Raw genomic sequence first — 15024 nt, 5'->3', positions numbered from 1 at the left:
GTGTGTGTGTGTGTGTGTGTGTGTGTGTGTTTCTAACAGTGTTCTGGTTTGTTACAGGCTCATATTTATCTGGGTCTGGTCATCATGTGTGGATTTGTGCTGTTTGACACTCAGCTCATCATTGAGAAGGCAGAGATGGGAGACAAAGATTATATCTGGTAAGACATTTTAGGCATTTGACTGACGCTCTCAAATTAAACAATGGCATTATAAATCTATACTGTTTTGTATACCATCTTACACCCTGATCTGCCCGTTATTGCTTCAAGTGAAAATGTTTTTTAATTATTTAATAACTGCTTGCTTGATAACCACAAAATACTATAGGTGTAAATTAAAAGTTTAGAATATTGACTTTACAATTCATAGTGCTGACCAATTCTTAAGCACTGCTTTTTTAATTTGCTGACAACTCAATGTTTTCATAATTTGAAAATGTGATCACAACAACCATTATTCAGAATTGGTAAAAATATCAAAAAGTGTGTATGTGTGTGTGTGTGTATGTTGTGGATATAGTGATTAATCTCATGTATAAATAGGATGCGTGATGTGAGGTAATTCATTCATTCGGTTTTTTTTGTCAGTGTTTAGCTCTTTCTGTTCACACACCTCAAGTGGGGAAGTACCAAAAATTCTGACTGACTTTCTTCAGCAGAACACGAATGGAGATTTTTAGAAGAATTTCTCAGCTCTTTTGGTTCATACAATGGGTACCAAAATGTTTAAGCTCCAAAAATCACATAGGTCAGCATAAAAGTAATCCATATGACTCCAGTGGTTAAATCGGATGTCTTCAGAAGGGATTTGATAGGTGTGGGTGAGAAACAGATCAATATTCTTATTCTTGTGTTTTTGGTGATTCACATTCTTCATGCATATGAACCTACTAGGCAGGGAGAATACAGTGGGTACGGAAAGTATTCAGACCCCCTTAAATTTTTCACTCTTTGTTATATTGCAGCCATTTGCTAAAATCATTTAAGTTCATTTTTTTCCTCATTATTGTACACACAGCACCCCATATTGACAGAAAAACACAGAATTGTTGACATTTTTGCACATTTATTAAAAAAGAAAAACAGAAATATCACATGGTCCTAAGTATTCAGACCCTTTGCTGTGACACTCATATATTTAACTCAGGTGCTGTCCATTTCTTCTGATCATCCTTGAGATGGTTCTACACCTTCAATTGAGTCCAGCTGTGTTTGATTATACTGATTGGACTTGATTAGGAAAGCCACACACCTGTCTATATAAGACCTTACAGCTCACAGTGCATGTCAGAGCAAATGAGATTCATGAGGTCAAAGGAACTGCCTGAAGAGCTCAGAGACAGAATTGTGGCAAGGCACAGATCTGGCTAAGGTTACAAAACAAATTCTGCTGCCCTTAAGGTTCATAAGAGCACAGTGGCCTCCATAATCCTTAAATGGAAGACGTTTGGGATGACCAGAACCCTTCCTAGTGCTGGCCGTCCGGCCAAACTGAGCTATCGGGGGAGAAGAGCCTTGGTGAGAGAGGTAAAGAGGAGCCCAAATATCACTGGCTGAGCTCCAGAGATGCAGTCGGGAGATGGGAGAAAGTTGTAGTAAGTCAACCATCACTGCAGCCATCCACCAGTCGGGGCTTTATGGCAGAGTGGCCCGACGGAAGCCTCTCCTCAGTGCAAGACACATGAAAGCCCGCATGGAGTTTGCTAAAAAACACCTGAAGAACTCCAAGATGGTGATAAATAAGATTCTCTGGTCTGATGAGACCAAGATAGAACTTTTTGGCCTTAATTCTAAGCGGTATGTGTGGAGAAAACCAGGCACTGCTCATCACCTGTCCAATACAGTCTCAACAGTGAAGCATGGTGGTGGCAGCATCATGCTGTGGGGGTGTTTTTCAGCTGCAGGGACAGGACGACTGGTTGCAATCGAGGGAAAGATGAATGCGGCCAAGTACAGGGATATCCTGGACGAAAACCTTCTCCAGAGTGCTCTGGACCTCAGACTGGGCCGAAAGTTCACCTTCCAACAAGACAATGACCCTAAGCACACCGCTAAAATAACGAAGGAGTGGCTTCACAACAACTCCGTTACTGTTCTTGAATGGCCCAGCCAGAGCCCTGACTTAAACCCAATTGAGCATCTCTGGAGAGACCTGAACATGGCTGTCCACCAACCTTTACCATCCAACCTGACAGAACTGGAGAGGATCTGCAAGGAGGAATGGCAGAGGAAACCCAAATCCAGATGTGAAAAACTTGTTGCATCTTTCCCAAAAAGACTCATGGCTGTATTAGATCAAAAGGGTGCTTCTACTAAATACTGAACAAAGGGTCTGAATACTTAGGACCATGTGATATTTCAGTTTTTCTTTTTTAATAAATGTGCAAAAATGTCAACAATTCTGTGTTTTTCTGTCAATATGGGGTGCTGTGTGTACAATAATGAGGAAAAAAAATGAACTTAAATGATTTTAGCAAATGGCTGCAATATAACAAAGAGTGAAAAATTTAAGGGGGTCTGAATACTTTCCGTACCCACTGTAATTTCTAACAACAATTGACTTAAATATTGATCTGTTTTTCACCATATCATATCACTTCTGAAGATAAGGATTTTACTACTGTCTTATGGATTACTTTTATGCTGCCTTCATGTGCTTTTTGGAGCGTCAACATTTTGGCACCCATTAACTTGCATTGTATGGCCCTACAGAGCTGAAATATTATTCTAATAATCTTAATTTGTGTTCTTCAGAAGAAAAAGTCATACACATTTGGAATGGCATAAGGGTGAGTAAATAAAGAGAATTTTTTTTTTTTTTGGTGAACTTTTCCTTTGATGACAGTAGAGCATAGCAGAGAGCAACATAGATGGATACTGGCATCTTTCACTGAAACACTGCAGAAAATAAGAATTAAGCAAAGTGAAGCAATCTTCAGGTTTGTGTCGGGACCATTTATTGTGGTTCAAGAGCACCTTTGGTCTATACATTTTTTTTTCCTTTATTTCCTTTATTTGTAAAAATGAAATAAAGTTGCCATCATCTCTGGCATGGATGGCAACCAAAACTTCGAAAATACGAGTTCTCTGTTTATGATGAGAACATCTGTCAAGGAGTGGGATACAGTGCATCCAGAAAGTATTCAGAGCGCTTCACTTATTCCACATTTTGTTATGTTACAGCCTTATTCCAAAATGGATTAAGTTAATTATTTTCCAAAAAATTCTACAAACAATACTCCATAATGACAATGTAAAGTAGTTTGTTTGAAATCTTTGCAAATGTATAAAAAATGTAAAAAAAATCACATGTGTATCCTTGAGATGTTTCTACAACTTGATTGGAGTCCACCTGTGGTAAATTCAGTTGATTTGGACATGATTTGGAAAGGCACACACCTGTCTATATAAGGTCCCACAGTTAACCGTGCATGTCAGAGCACAAACCAAGCCATGAAGTCCAAGGAATTGTCTGTAGACCTCCAAGACAGGATTGCATCGAGGCACAGATCTGGGGAAGGGTACAGAAACATTTCTGCAGCATCGAAGGTTCCAACGAGCACAGTGGCCTCCATCATCCGTAAATGGAAGTTGGAACCACCAGGACTCTTCCTAGAGCTGGCCGCCCGGCCAAACTGAGCGATCGGAGGAGAAGGGCCTTAGTCAGGGAGGTGACCAAGAACCCGATGGTCACTCTGAAAGAGCTCCAGCTTTTCTCTGTGGAGAGAGGAGAACCTTCCAGACGAAAAACCGTCTCTGCAGCACTCCACCAATCAGGCCTGTATGGTAGAGTGGCCAGACGGAAGCCACTCCTCAGTAAAAGGCACATGACAGCCCGCCTGGTGTTTGCCAAAAGGCACCTGAAGGAATCTCGGACCATGATAAACAAAATTCTCTGGTCTGATGAAACAATGATTGAACACTTTGGCCTGAATGGCAAGCGTGGATGGAGGAAACCAGGCACCACTCATCACCTGGCCAATACCATCCCTACAGTGAAGCATGGTGGTGGCAGCGTCATGCTGTGGGGACATTTTTCAGCGACAGGAACTGGGAGACTAGTCAGGATCGAGGGAAAGATGAATGCAACAATGTACAGAGACATCCTTGACGAAAACATGCTCCAGAGTGCTCTGGACCTCAGACTGGGATGAAGGTTCATCTTCCAACAGGACAACGACCCCAAGCACACAGCCAAGATAACAAAGGAGTGGCTATGGGACAACTCTGTGAATGTTCTTGAGTGGCCCAGCCAGAGCCCAGACTTGAACCCGATTGAACAAAAAGACTTAAGGCTGTAATTAGTGCCAAAGGTGCTTCAACTAAGTATTGAGCAAAGGCTGTGAAAACAATGTACATGTGATTTTTGTTTTGTTGTTTTTTGTTGTTGTTTTTTTTAATACATTTGCAAAGATTTCAAACAAACTTCCTTCACATTGTCATTAATGGGGTATTGTTTGTAGAATTTTGAGGAAAATAGAAAATATTTTGAGGCTTCTCCGGTACCATTCTCAATGCATGTTATAAGCAAACAATACTATCAAGCATCTGAGATGGAGTTTGTGTGGAGCACTCCCATATTGTGCAGTTCTCGGAGACCTGAAAACAGCAGCGTATCATGAGCTCTGCGCATGCTGTTCTGTGTGATATCTGGATCTGTATCTGCTCCGATTACCAGTTTGGGTATTGGTCCGATGAGATTGATCCAAGTCCGATACTATGTGTTGGTCATTGTCGTGACTGTCAAGCTCCAAATGATTACTTAAAAGAACAATGAAAGCACCATTGAAGTAGTCCAAGTGACATATGCAGTATGTGAGCGCTACACATGAACAACATCTCAGATCTAGATTCGCAATAGTTCGCTTATAACATGCATCGAAAATTGCACATCTGATTTCACCAGATTTTTCATAAGAACCATATGAAACTACTGTGAACTAGGCTACATACACTTTAAAAGACAGGTTTTAAAGTTAAGAAGGCACAATGTATTATAAGGTTGGCTTGAGAAAGCGAATGTACAGAAATCCTATTTAAACTTATTAGTGGTGCTTGCAGAGCAAATCAGCACTATTGTAATCTCATATACTTATTTTTAGTTGTGCGCGTAAAGCATCACTATTGTAATCTCACTTATTATTATTATTAGTGGTGCTTGCGGAGCAAAGCATCACTATTGTAATCTCACATACTTATTATTAGGTTTGCTTGAGAAAGCCAACATACTGAAATTCTATTTAAACTTATTATTATTATGTTGGCTTGAGAATGCCAACTTACTGAAATCCTATTTAAACTTACTATTATTAGGTTGGCTTGAGAAAGCCAACTTCCTGAAATTCTATATAAATTTATTATTAGGTTGGCTTGAAAGAGCCAACCTTCTGATTTTATTTAAACTTTATTATTATGTTGGCTTGAGAGAGCCAACTTTCTGAAATCCTATTTAAACTTATTATTATTATTAGGTTGGCTTGAGAAAGCCAACTTACTGATATTCTATTTAAACTTATTATTATTATTGAAGACATTCCCTTGCTCTCTTATCCTGGTTCCTGCTCCGTTGATGATTCCACAAGTTCTTCTCTGCCTTAGTTTAGTTTTTTTTGTTCTCAATAAACGCAACCTCCGGGTTCTACGCTATCTACGAGTCTGGGTGTCTGTTACAGAAAACCAGACCTACTAAAATCATGAACGTAGCTGGGTCTGACCCCATTCAGGAGCTGGTTGATGCATTCCGGCGTGCAATCACTCACAGTTTGGATCCCCCCACACCACCGATAACCGCCAGCACTTCCACAATTCCTTCTCCGGTCTATTCCGCCAGTCCCGTGGTCAACTCAGCACCCTACTCTGGATCGGCGGAGGACTGCAGCACTAGAAATGCAGCCACAACGATTTCCCACAGAATGAACTAAGGTGGTTTATATAATCTCTTTGTTAACTGGACAAGCCCTGCAATGGGTACAACCTCTCTGGGATCAAAATAGCACAGTAACTCAATCCCTTGATAGTTATACCCAACATTTCCGAGAGGTTTTTGGATGCCCGGTTGGAGATATTTCGGTCTGTGCACAACTATATAACCTCCGTCAGGGTAAGAGCACAATCAACGAGTACACCCTTAAATTCTGCACCCTAGCCGCTTCCAGCGGATGGAATGAACCATCACTCCTAACCATTTACCGCCTGGGATTTGAGCCAAGATTGCGGTTGCATTTTCTTCCTTTATTGATGCCATGGGGCTCGAGCGCTCCATCCAGCTCTCCATCAGAGTGGCAAATAGAATGATGTCCTGCCTCGATGAGTTGCCCGCTTCACAGCTCCCGCCTGTCTCCTCGCAACACCCCTCGACACATACCCCAGAACCAGACAGTGAAGTAATCTAGTTGGATGCTTTCCGTCTGTCCCCTACAGGGCGCCAATGCCGGCTGACCCAGAGGTTGTGTTTGTACTGTGGTAAAAAGGGTCACGTCATCTCTGCGTGTCCCATTCAACCTCCTCACCCACTGGTGAGTCACTTACACACACCTAGGATTTGTTCCTCCCCTCTTTTAACTAATGTGTCGCTTACTGCTTCTGTTTTTTCATTCGTAGTACCCGCACTTCTCGACTCCGGGTCAGCCGGTAACTTAATTTCCTACGCGCTCTGTAACTAGCTCCATCTCCAAAGATGGCCATGTGAACCCAACTTCCATATCCAAACCATAAACGGCAAACCTTTAGGTAGGGGGGTACATCCGTCACTGGGCAGGTCCAGTCAAATTACAAGTTGGATGCTTGCACACTGAAGAAATCACCTTACTGGTTTTAGAAAGCTCACCAGCCGATAAAATGTTGGGGTGTCCTTGGCTCATCCGTCATTCCCTGGTCATCTGCTGGTCAACAGGTGAAGTCCTGAAGTGGGGATTATAATGCTTTCCAACCTGTTTCCCTAACTTGCCTACTCCTAACCACCTTAATTTATTCAAGTAACCTCTTCCCTTCAATCTCAATACCACCACAATTGAAAGCCCAACCAGCTCTCCTGTTGAAATCCCTTCATGCTACTCCAACTTCCAAGATGTTTTCTGCCCCCTACATGCCTCACCGACCATGGGACTGCACAATTGACTACATTGAGGAGGCCCTTTCCCAGGTTTACATCAGTCCGTCCACTTCCCCTGCTGCTTCTAGCTTTTTCTTTGTAGCGAAGAAGATGGAGACCTCCGTCCCTGCGTAGATTACCGCTCCCTCAACAAAATAACCGTGAATTTCCGGTATCCTCTCCCCCTCATTTCTGCTGCCTTAGAATTGTTGAGAGGAGCAACTATTTTCACCAAGCTTGACCTGCGCAGCGCCTATAACCTCATTCGAATCAGGAGGGGAGACGAATGGAAGATTGCCTTTGTGACACCTACAGGTCACTACGAATACAGGGTGATGCCGTACAGCCTGGTCAATGCCCCCTCTTTGTTCCAGGGCTTCATGAATGAGGTTTTCCGTGAGTACCTCCATCGATTCGGCATCGTATATATAGATGACATTCTGGTGTACTCCCAGAACGAGACTGACCATCGCCAACATGTCAAGCTTGTGTTGGAGAAGCTGAGGGAATACCACCTATACCTCAAGGCAGAGAAATGTTCAGTGTAATGTCACAGATCTACCGGACACTCCCAGCACTAATACTCTACAATCCCTCTCCCATGTGTACTGATCATCTGCACCTGTCCCTCGTAACTACATCAATCAGCTCCGCGACATAAAAGCCCAATCCTCCTTTCACTCTTTGTCTGATCTCTACTAAGAATACAGACTTAATACCTGCTACCGCCAATAGTATCCAGCTGCAGACCCGCAGCACCACCAGTTTCAGAACCCCAGTTTCAGAACCCCAGCGCCAGAACCTGAAGTGAGGGGCGGAGCTTACGTTCGAAACAGAGTAGCGCCACCTAACGTTTTGGAGAGTACTTTGCTTTTATTACAAACGAAACATCATACTTTATACGTATGTTATAATGATTCTTTAAGGTACAGTACAATAAGCACTTTAAAACATTGATCTTGTGTAATATAATTGTATATAGTTATCCGTTTCATTGTATTATGAGAGTTACTTCCTGATCATGATGGTGAAAAAAAATGCTTGAAACTTATGGGCATTTTATATAAAATATACTTTATTTCACAAGATTATGTGCAGCATGCATTTTTCTTTATGTAAAATAAAACATGTCAAAAAACTAAAAAGAGAGAAAATTCAGCATAATTTTAAAAGAAACAATAAAAATATATACAACAAATGACCAATTCACCCCTAGGCCCATTTTATCATGACAATCCTGTATAAATTAAACTTAAAATGTATCAAATGAGGAATTCACTCTCAGGCCCATTTTGTCCTTACATTCTTGCTAAAATAAGTCCATGTCATCCCTGAACACAAAATGAAATAGAAAGGGCTCTCTGGAAGCTTCTGACTGTTCCAGGAGATTGTTGCGGGCCTTTTCCTTGTGGTCTTCATTCATTCGAAATGCCTCTACAAGAGATGAAAGCACCACACAATAATCTCAACGTAAAAAAAAACCCATCAACTATAAGGTAACATTAACTCACAAACAATGCATATAACAGAGGAACGTGGAACAAACACTTTAACACCTTCACAAGATGTCTTCAAAACGTCACCGCAAGGCTCATTTACAACACGCAAAAATTTATCGAACCATCCGTAGAATTTTTTTTTTTAATACAGTAAAGTATGACAACATATTCAAGCTTCATTAAGATGATAAAGTTATGCACAAATTAAATATTTAGCAGATAAACGCTGAACTTAATATATGCGATAATTTTTCACAACATGTCAAAAACGTTACACAACTCACCATGCTCTCCGCCATGCTTGTCTCATTGTCAATAACTCCGCCCCTCACTTCAGGTTCTGGCGCTGGGGTTCTGAAACTGGGGTTCTGAAACTGGTGGTGCTGCGGGTCTGCAGCTGGATTTGTCTCGCTACCGCTGGTTACTCCCTGAAGACATTCCCTCACTCTATTCTATGGTTCTATGCTATCTACGAGTCTGGGTGTCTGTTACACTTACTGATATTCTATTTAAACTTATTATTATTATTAGGTTGGCTTGAGAAAGCCAACTTACTGATATAAGGACTTCTCAAGCTCTGCTGCACTGTGCTTCACAGTGCTTCACAGAAACCTGGCTGAGTGAAGCCATTCCGGACAGCGCATTACATCTGCCGGGCTTCCAGCTGTTCAGAGCGGGGAAAACGAGAGGTGATGGAACATGCTTTTACATCAACGAAAGTTGGTGTACAGATGTAACAACGTTAAAGAGGATGTGCTGTCCTAATTTGGAAGTGCTCTTTATTAACTGTAAGCCGTTCTACTCGCCGCGGTAGTTTTCTTAGTTAATTCTGGTGTTTACATTCCTCCAAACGCATCTGGGAACATAGCGCTGCAACAGCTGGCTGATCAAATCACAAACACAGAACAACAATACCCGGACTTGGTTATTATTATTATTTGGGACTTTAACAAAGCAAATCTCACACATGAACTGCCCAAATACAGACCGCACATTACATGCCCCACCAGAGACAGGAATATATTGGATCACTGCTACACAACAATAAAGGATGCATATCGCTCTGTCCCACGTACAGCTTTGGGACTCACTGTTTGGTTCATCACCTTCCAAACTACAGGCAGAAATTAAAATCAACAAAGCCAGTTGTAAGGACTGTAAAGAGGCGGACCAATGAAGCAGAGCTGGAACTACAAGCCTGCTTTGACTGCACTGATTGGAGTGTTTTTGAAGCTGCAGCTACAGACCTGGACGAGCTCACAGATACTGTTACATCATACATCAGTTTCTGCGAGGGCATGTGCATCCCAACTAGGACATTTTTATCATTCAATAATGATAAACCATGGTTCACAGGAAAACTCTGACAGCTTCGTCATGCCAAAGAAGATGCGTACAGGGGTGGGGATAAAGTCTTGTATAATCAGGCCAGGAACAAACTGAATAAGGAAATCTGAGTGGCTAAAAGAAGCTATTCTGAGAAGCTGAAAAACAAGTTTTCAGCTAATGAACCTACATCAGTGTGGAGTGGCCTGAAACAACTTACTAATTACAGGACTCCTACTCCCAACCCTGTGGTGGACCAACGACTGGCTGACGACCTGAATGTGTTCTACTGCAGATTCGAAAGGCCTAATTTCACACCCCACACGCACTCAGACCTTCATTTCACACAAACATTAACACCTCCTTCAACACCCCTCCTGCTACACAACCTGCACTCAAAATCTGTGAAGATGATGTGTGCCATGTCTTTCGGAAGCAAAGGTCAAGGAAGGCTTCAGGCCCAGATGGCGTCCCACCAGCGTGCCTTCGTTCCTGTGCTAACCAACTGGCCCCCATCTTCACACAGATCTTCAATAGATCACTGGAGCAGTGTGAAGACCCATGCTGCTTCAAACGCTCAATTATTATCCCTGTCCCTAAGAAACCAAAAACCACAGGACTTAATGAACTGTTGCCCTGACATCTGTGGTCATGAAGTCATTTGAGAGACTGGTGTTGGCCCACCTGAAGGACATTACTGGACTCTTTCTAGATCCCCTTCAATTTGCTTATTGAGCGAACAGGTCTGTGGATGATGCGGTCAACATGGGATTGTATCATGTCCTGCAACATCTGGACAGACCGCAAGGATCCTTTTTGTGGACTTCAGCTCTGCTTTCAACACAATCATCCCAGCTATTCTCCGGACTAAGTTAAACCAACTGCCTGTTCCCATATCTATCTGTCAGTGGATTACCAGCTTTCTGACAGACAGGCAGCAGCTTGTGAGGCAGGGAAAATTCACTTCCACCACCTGTACTATCAGCACTGATGCCCCCCAGGGATGTGTGCTCTCCCCACTACTCTTCTCCCTCTACACCAATGACTGCACCACCAAGGATGCCTCTGTCAAGCTCCTGAAGTTTGCAGATGAAACCATTGTCATCGGCCTCATCCTAGATGACGATGAGTCTGCATATAGAAAGGAGGTTGAATGGCTGGCTGTCTGGTGCGGTCAAAACAACCTGGAGCTGAACACGCTCAAAATGGTGGATATGATTGGAGTCATCCAGGTTACTGGGCACTACCATCTCACAGGACCTTAAGTGGGAGACACACATTGACTCCATTGTGAAAAAGGCCCAGCAGAGGTTGTATTTCCTTCGCCAGCTGAGGTAGTTCAACCTGCCACAGGCGCTGCTGATACAGTTCTACACAGCAGTCACCCCCCCACCCCCCCCCTCCCCCCCTCCCCCTTCAAGAACTATACACTTCCAGAGTGAGGAAAAAGGCTGGTAAAATCACTCTGGATCAAACTCACCCTGCCCACTACCTTTTTGAACTGTTGCCTTCTGGCCGATGCTCTGGATCAAACTCACCCTGCCCCACTACCTTTTTGAACTGTTGCCTTCTGGCCGACGCTTCAGAGCTCTGAGCACCAGAACCGTCAGGAACAGGAACAGATTTTTAAGCACATAACTGGTAATCTGGTAATCAGAAGGATGCTGGTTCGAGCCCCACAGCCACCACCATTGTGTCCTTGAGCAAGGCACTTAACTCCAGGTTGCTCCAGGGGGATTGTCCCTGCAATAAGGGCTCTGTAAGTCGCTTTGGATGAAAGCGTCTGCCAAATGCATAAATTTAAATTTAAATAATGATATTCTATTTAAACTTTTTATTATTATTATTATTATTCTGAGACTTTATTTTTATTCACCGACCTTCAGACCTTCCCGAATAGTGTGCTATATCTTTTCTAACTGATCAGACTTACGTTTTTCCCACAGCGGATGAATACAGGAAAAATCCCATTTACTTACATTGATGGAATGTTCAGATGAGCCAACTCCAACTGTCAAAATTCAAATATGAGCCATCAACAGAAGGCAATAACATGCTTTTGGCTGCTGCTCTATCAAATCTCTATTTCTATCTGTCTCTTCAAATGCTTAGGGCCACTCTACTGAATCTTTATTTCTATCAAATTCAATCAAACTTTATTTGAATGACTGTTTTTACAATATTGCCATGTCAATACAATATTTCTCTCTATCTGTTTCTTTCCATTTATCCTTTTTCCTCCCTCTATTTGTCATATCCTACTATCCGTCTGACTCAGGATAGCAAGGCGCCTCTTTAAGTATTATCCTGGTAACTGCCTAGCAACCAAGAAATAAATCATATATCTCTGCACCAGAACATCGTAGAGACTTCTGGGTTGACTTATTTCACTCAGGATGGTAAGGAGTCTTGAAAAGTATCACCCTGGTAACTGCCTAGCAACCAGATGGGGTTACACTAGCAACCAAGTAACAAATCGCATATCTTTGCTCCAGAACATCGCAGAGACTTCTGGGTTGACTTATTTAACTCCGTATGGCAAGGAGTCTTGAAAAGTATCACACTGGTAACTGCCTAGCAACCAGATGGGGTTACCCTAGTAACCAAGTATCAACTCGTATCTCTGCACCAGAAAAATGTAGTGACTTCAGGGTTGACTTATTTCACTCAGGATGGCAAGGAGCCTTTTGAGTATAACTTTGGTAACTGCCTAGCAACCAGATGGAGTTACCCTAGCAACCATGTAACAAATCACATATCTCTGCACCAGAAAAATGTAGTGACTTCAGGGTTGACTTATTTCACTCAGGATGGCGAGGAACCTTTTGAGTATCACATATGTAACTGCCTAGCAACCAGATGGGGTTACCCTAGCAACCAAGTAACAATTCATATCTCTGAAACAGAACATTGTGGAGACTTCCGGTTGATTTATTTTGCTCAGGATGGCAAGTAGCCTTGATAAGTTTCACCCTGGTAACTGCCTAGCAACCAGATGTGGTTACCCTTAGCAACCAAGTAACAATTCACATATCTCTGCACCAGAATGTCATGTGAATTATTATTGCTAAAATTCTAGTAAAGTCTAGCGAAGTGCTAAAACATGCTAGCATCATACTAACACTTGCTTGCAATGCCCAGCGAAGTGCTAAAACATGCTAGCATCATACTAACACTTGCTTGCAATGCCTAGCGAAGTGCTAAAACATGCTAGCATCATACTAACACTTGCTTGCAATGCCTAGCGAAGTGTTAAAACGTGCTAAAAACATGCTAGCATAATGTCAACACATGTTAGCAACGACTTGCTAAGTGCTAAAACCTGCTAGCATAATGCCAAAACATGTTTGCAACAAAGTAAAAAAATAACATATCTCTGCACCAGAACAACATAATGACTTCTGGTTTCATTCATTGGACTCATGGTATCAAGGAGTATTTTGAGTATCACGTTTGTTACTGCCTAGCAACCAAATGATCTATCTATCTAATCTGATTGACTGAATGGTCCTATACTCTTTAAACTTTGAACTTTTAAAACTAGTACTTAAACTTGTAACACCTTCAGACTTTTACAACTACTTCAATCTTTCAAGCTAGGCTTTCTCAAGCCAACATCAATGTTTGTCTTGACAAATATTTTTTTTTTTCTAGTTTTTATTCTAATATTTTCTACTGAAGACTTCACTGAAATTACTTTTAATTTTGCTGCTGCATTATCCTGTTGACTAGTTAACAAAGTTTTTCTCAATAGGTTGCACATTTATATTAAAATAATGTGCAGTTAGAGGCTTGTGCTTATATTCATATAAAAGAGTACTCCCAATCAGTTCCACACAGTGAGGTATCTGTATTCTAAACTGATCAAGAAGAAAACAACTCTGGGATTGGATCAAGATCGGTATTGTTCGATACCGAGTGTTCAGATATCAGAATCAAATCATAAGTGATATTTAGTACTGTGTGAAAGGTAAATTCACTTGGAAACTCACCTAATGCTGTTTTTTTTTTTTTTTTTTTTTTTTTTTTAATGAAGGCATAGTGTCAATCTCTTCATGGATTTTGTGACCATCTTCAGAAAGCTTGTCATCATCCTCGCTATGAATGAGAAGGTATTTGAAACCTCATAATTCTGGCAGGATAACAACATACTTTTTCTTTTATTCAGTATTTAATTCTATTTTATTTCTTGTAGGATAAGAAGAAGGAGAAGAAGTAGTTTTCAACAGCATGGAGGGCATCTGTGAGCTGAATTTGGGATGTCATGTCAGCAGCTTCATTAAAAATCTGATTACTTCATTAATTATATGTAATGGGATTTGGTTTGTTGTCTTAATTTTATTAGATTTTTTCTAAGCTTTAAATATGTTGTTTGATAGAGGCTAGTGACCTAATGTTATTTGATTCTACATTTTGAAAGCTCATTTACAAGCTTAAGCTGAACTTCAGTTTCTTTTGTTTTCTGTATCTCAAAAGAGAGGCATAATTTAGAGGTATGTAGAAAAGAAAGATTTCGAAGTCTGTTCATAAAACCTTTTTCACTAATACATTTGGAGCTGATTAAATCTTGTACATAAAATAGGTTTTCGTGTCATTAGGTTGTTAATCATCCAGATAACGTTCTTACCCGATAACAAACATTATATCATAATTAAACAAAATTCCTAATGACAGTTTTACTCAGTAAAACTGCTATAGTTGGGGTCATTGCGTTTAACAATATTTCATTTATCTTTTTGCTGCCAATGTCACATTATATTGTAGCTGCTGTTATTTGCAATTTTATATAGGTTTGCTTGGACTACCATTATTCATTTGACATCACAGATTCATTTTTTATTTTATTCATGAATTTTGTGCTTCTTGATAATTCAATAAATGGTGCCACAGATGGTGTTTGGATTCATGTGGTCCTGCTGCTGTTAGTTTATTTTATAGTGAGCAAGTGACATTTTCAAAGTGTAAATCAATTATGGTCATTACGTTATTTCATGATTTTAAAGTTTTTCTTTTTTCGGTTTGATTAAAAGGAAAACTCTGGGATGTTAAAAAGCAAAAATAAATTTTAGACTGTGGCGGTGTGAAACTGCTCTTTCTTTAAGAGACTCTG

At 41.1% G+C, this 15024-nt stretch overlaps 1 protein-coding gene across 1 annotated transcript in view; it reads left to right on the top strand.

The window, feature by feature from the left end:
* The window catches only part of tegt (testis enhanced gene transcript (BAX inhibitor 1)), a 43847-nt gene extending 29027 nt beyond the window's left edge, over positions 1 to 14820 (top strand). The window contains exons 8-10 of the mRNA XM_052102043.1: positions 58 to 158; positions 13951 to 14026; positions 14110 to 14820. Coding sequence (XP_051958003.1) covers positions 58 to 158; positions 13951 to 14026; positions 14110 to 14133 — 201 coding nt within the window. The 3' untranslated portion in view covers positions 14134 to 14820. The remainder of the gene's footprint in view (positions 1 to 57; positions 159 to 13950; positions 14027 to 14109) is intronic.
* The last annotated feature ends 204 nt before the right edge of the window (positions 14821 to 15024 follow it).

Source organism: Xyrauchen texanus, chromosome 32, assembly GCF_025860055.1.
Source record: "Xyrauchen texanus isolate HMW12.3.18 chromosome 32, RBS_HiC_50CHRs, whole genome shotgun sequence".
NCBI classification, from domain to species: domain Eukaryota; kingdom Metazoa; phylum Chordata; class Actinopteri; order Cypriniformes; family Catostomidae; genus Xyrauchen; species Xyrauchen texanus.
This window is presented reverse-complemented; position numbering and strand designations above follow the sequence as displayed.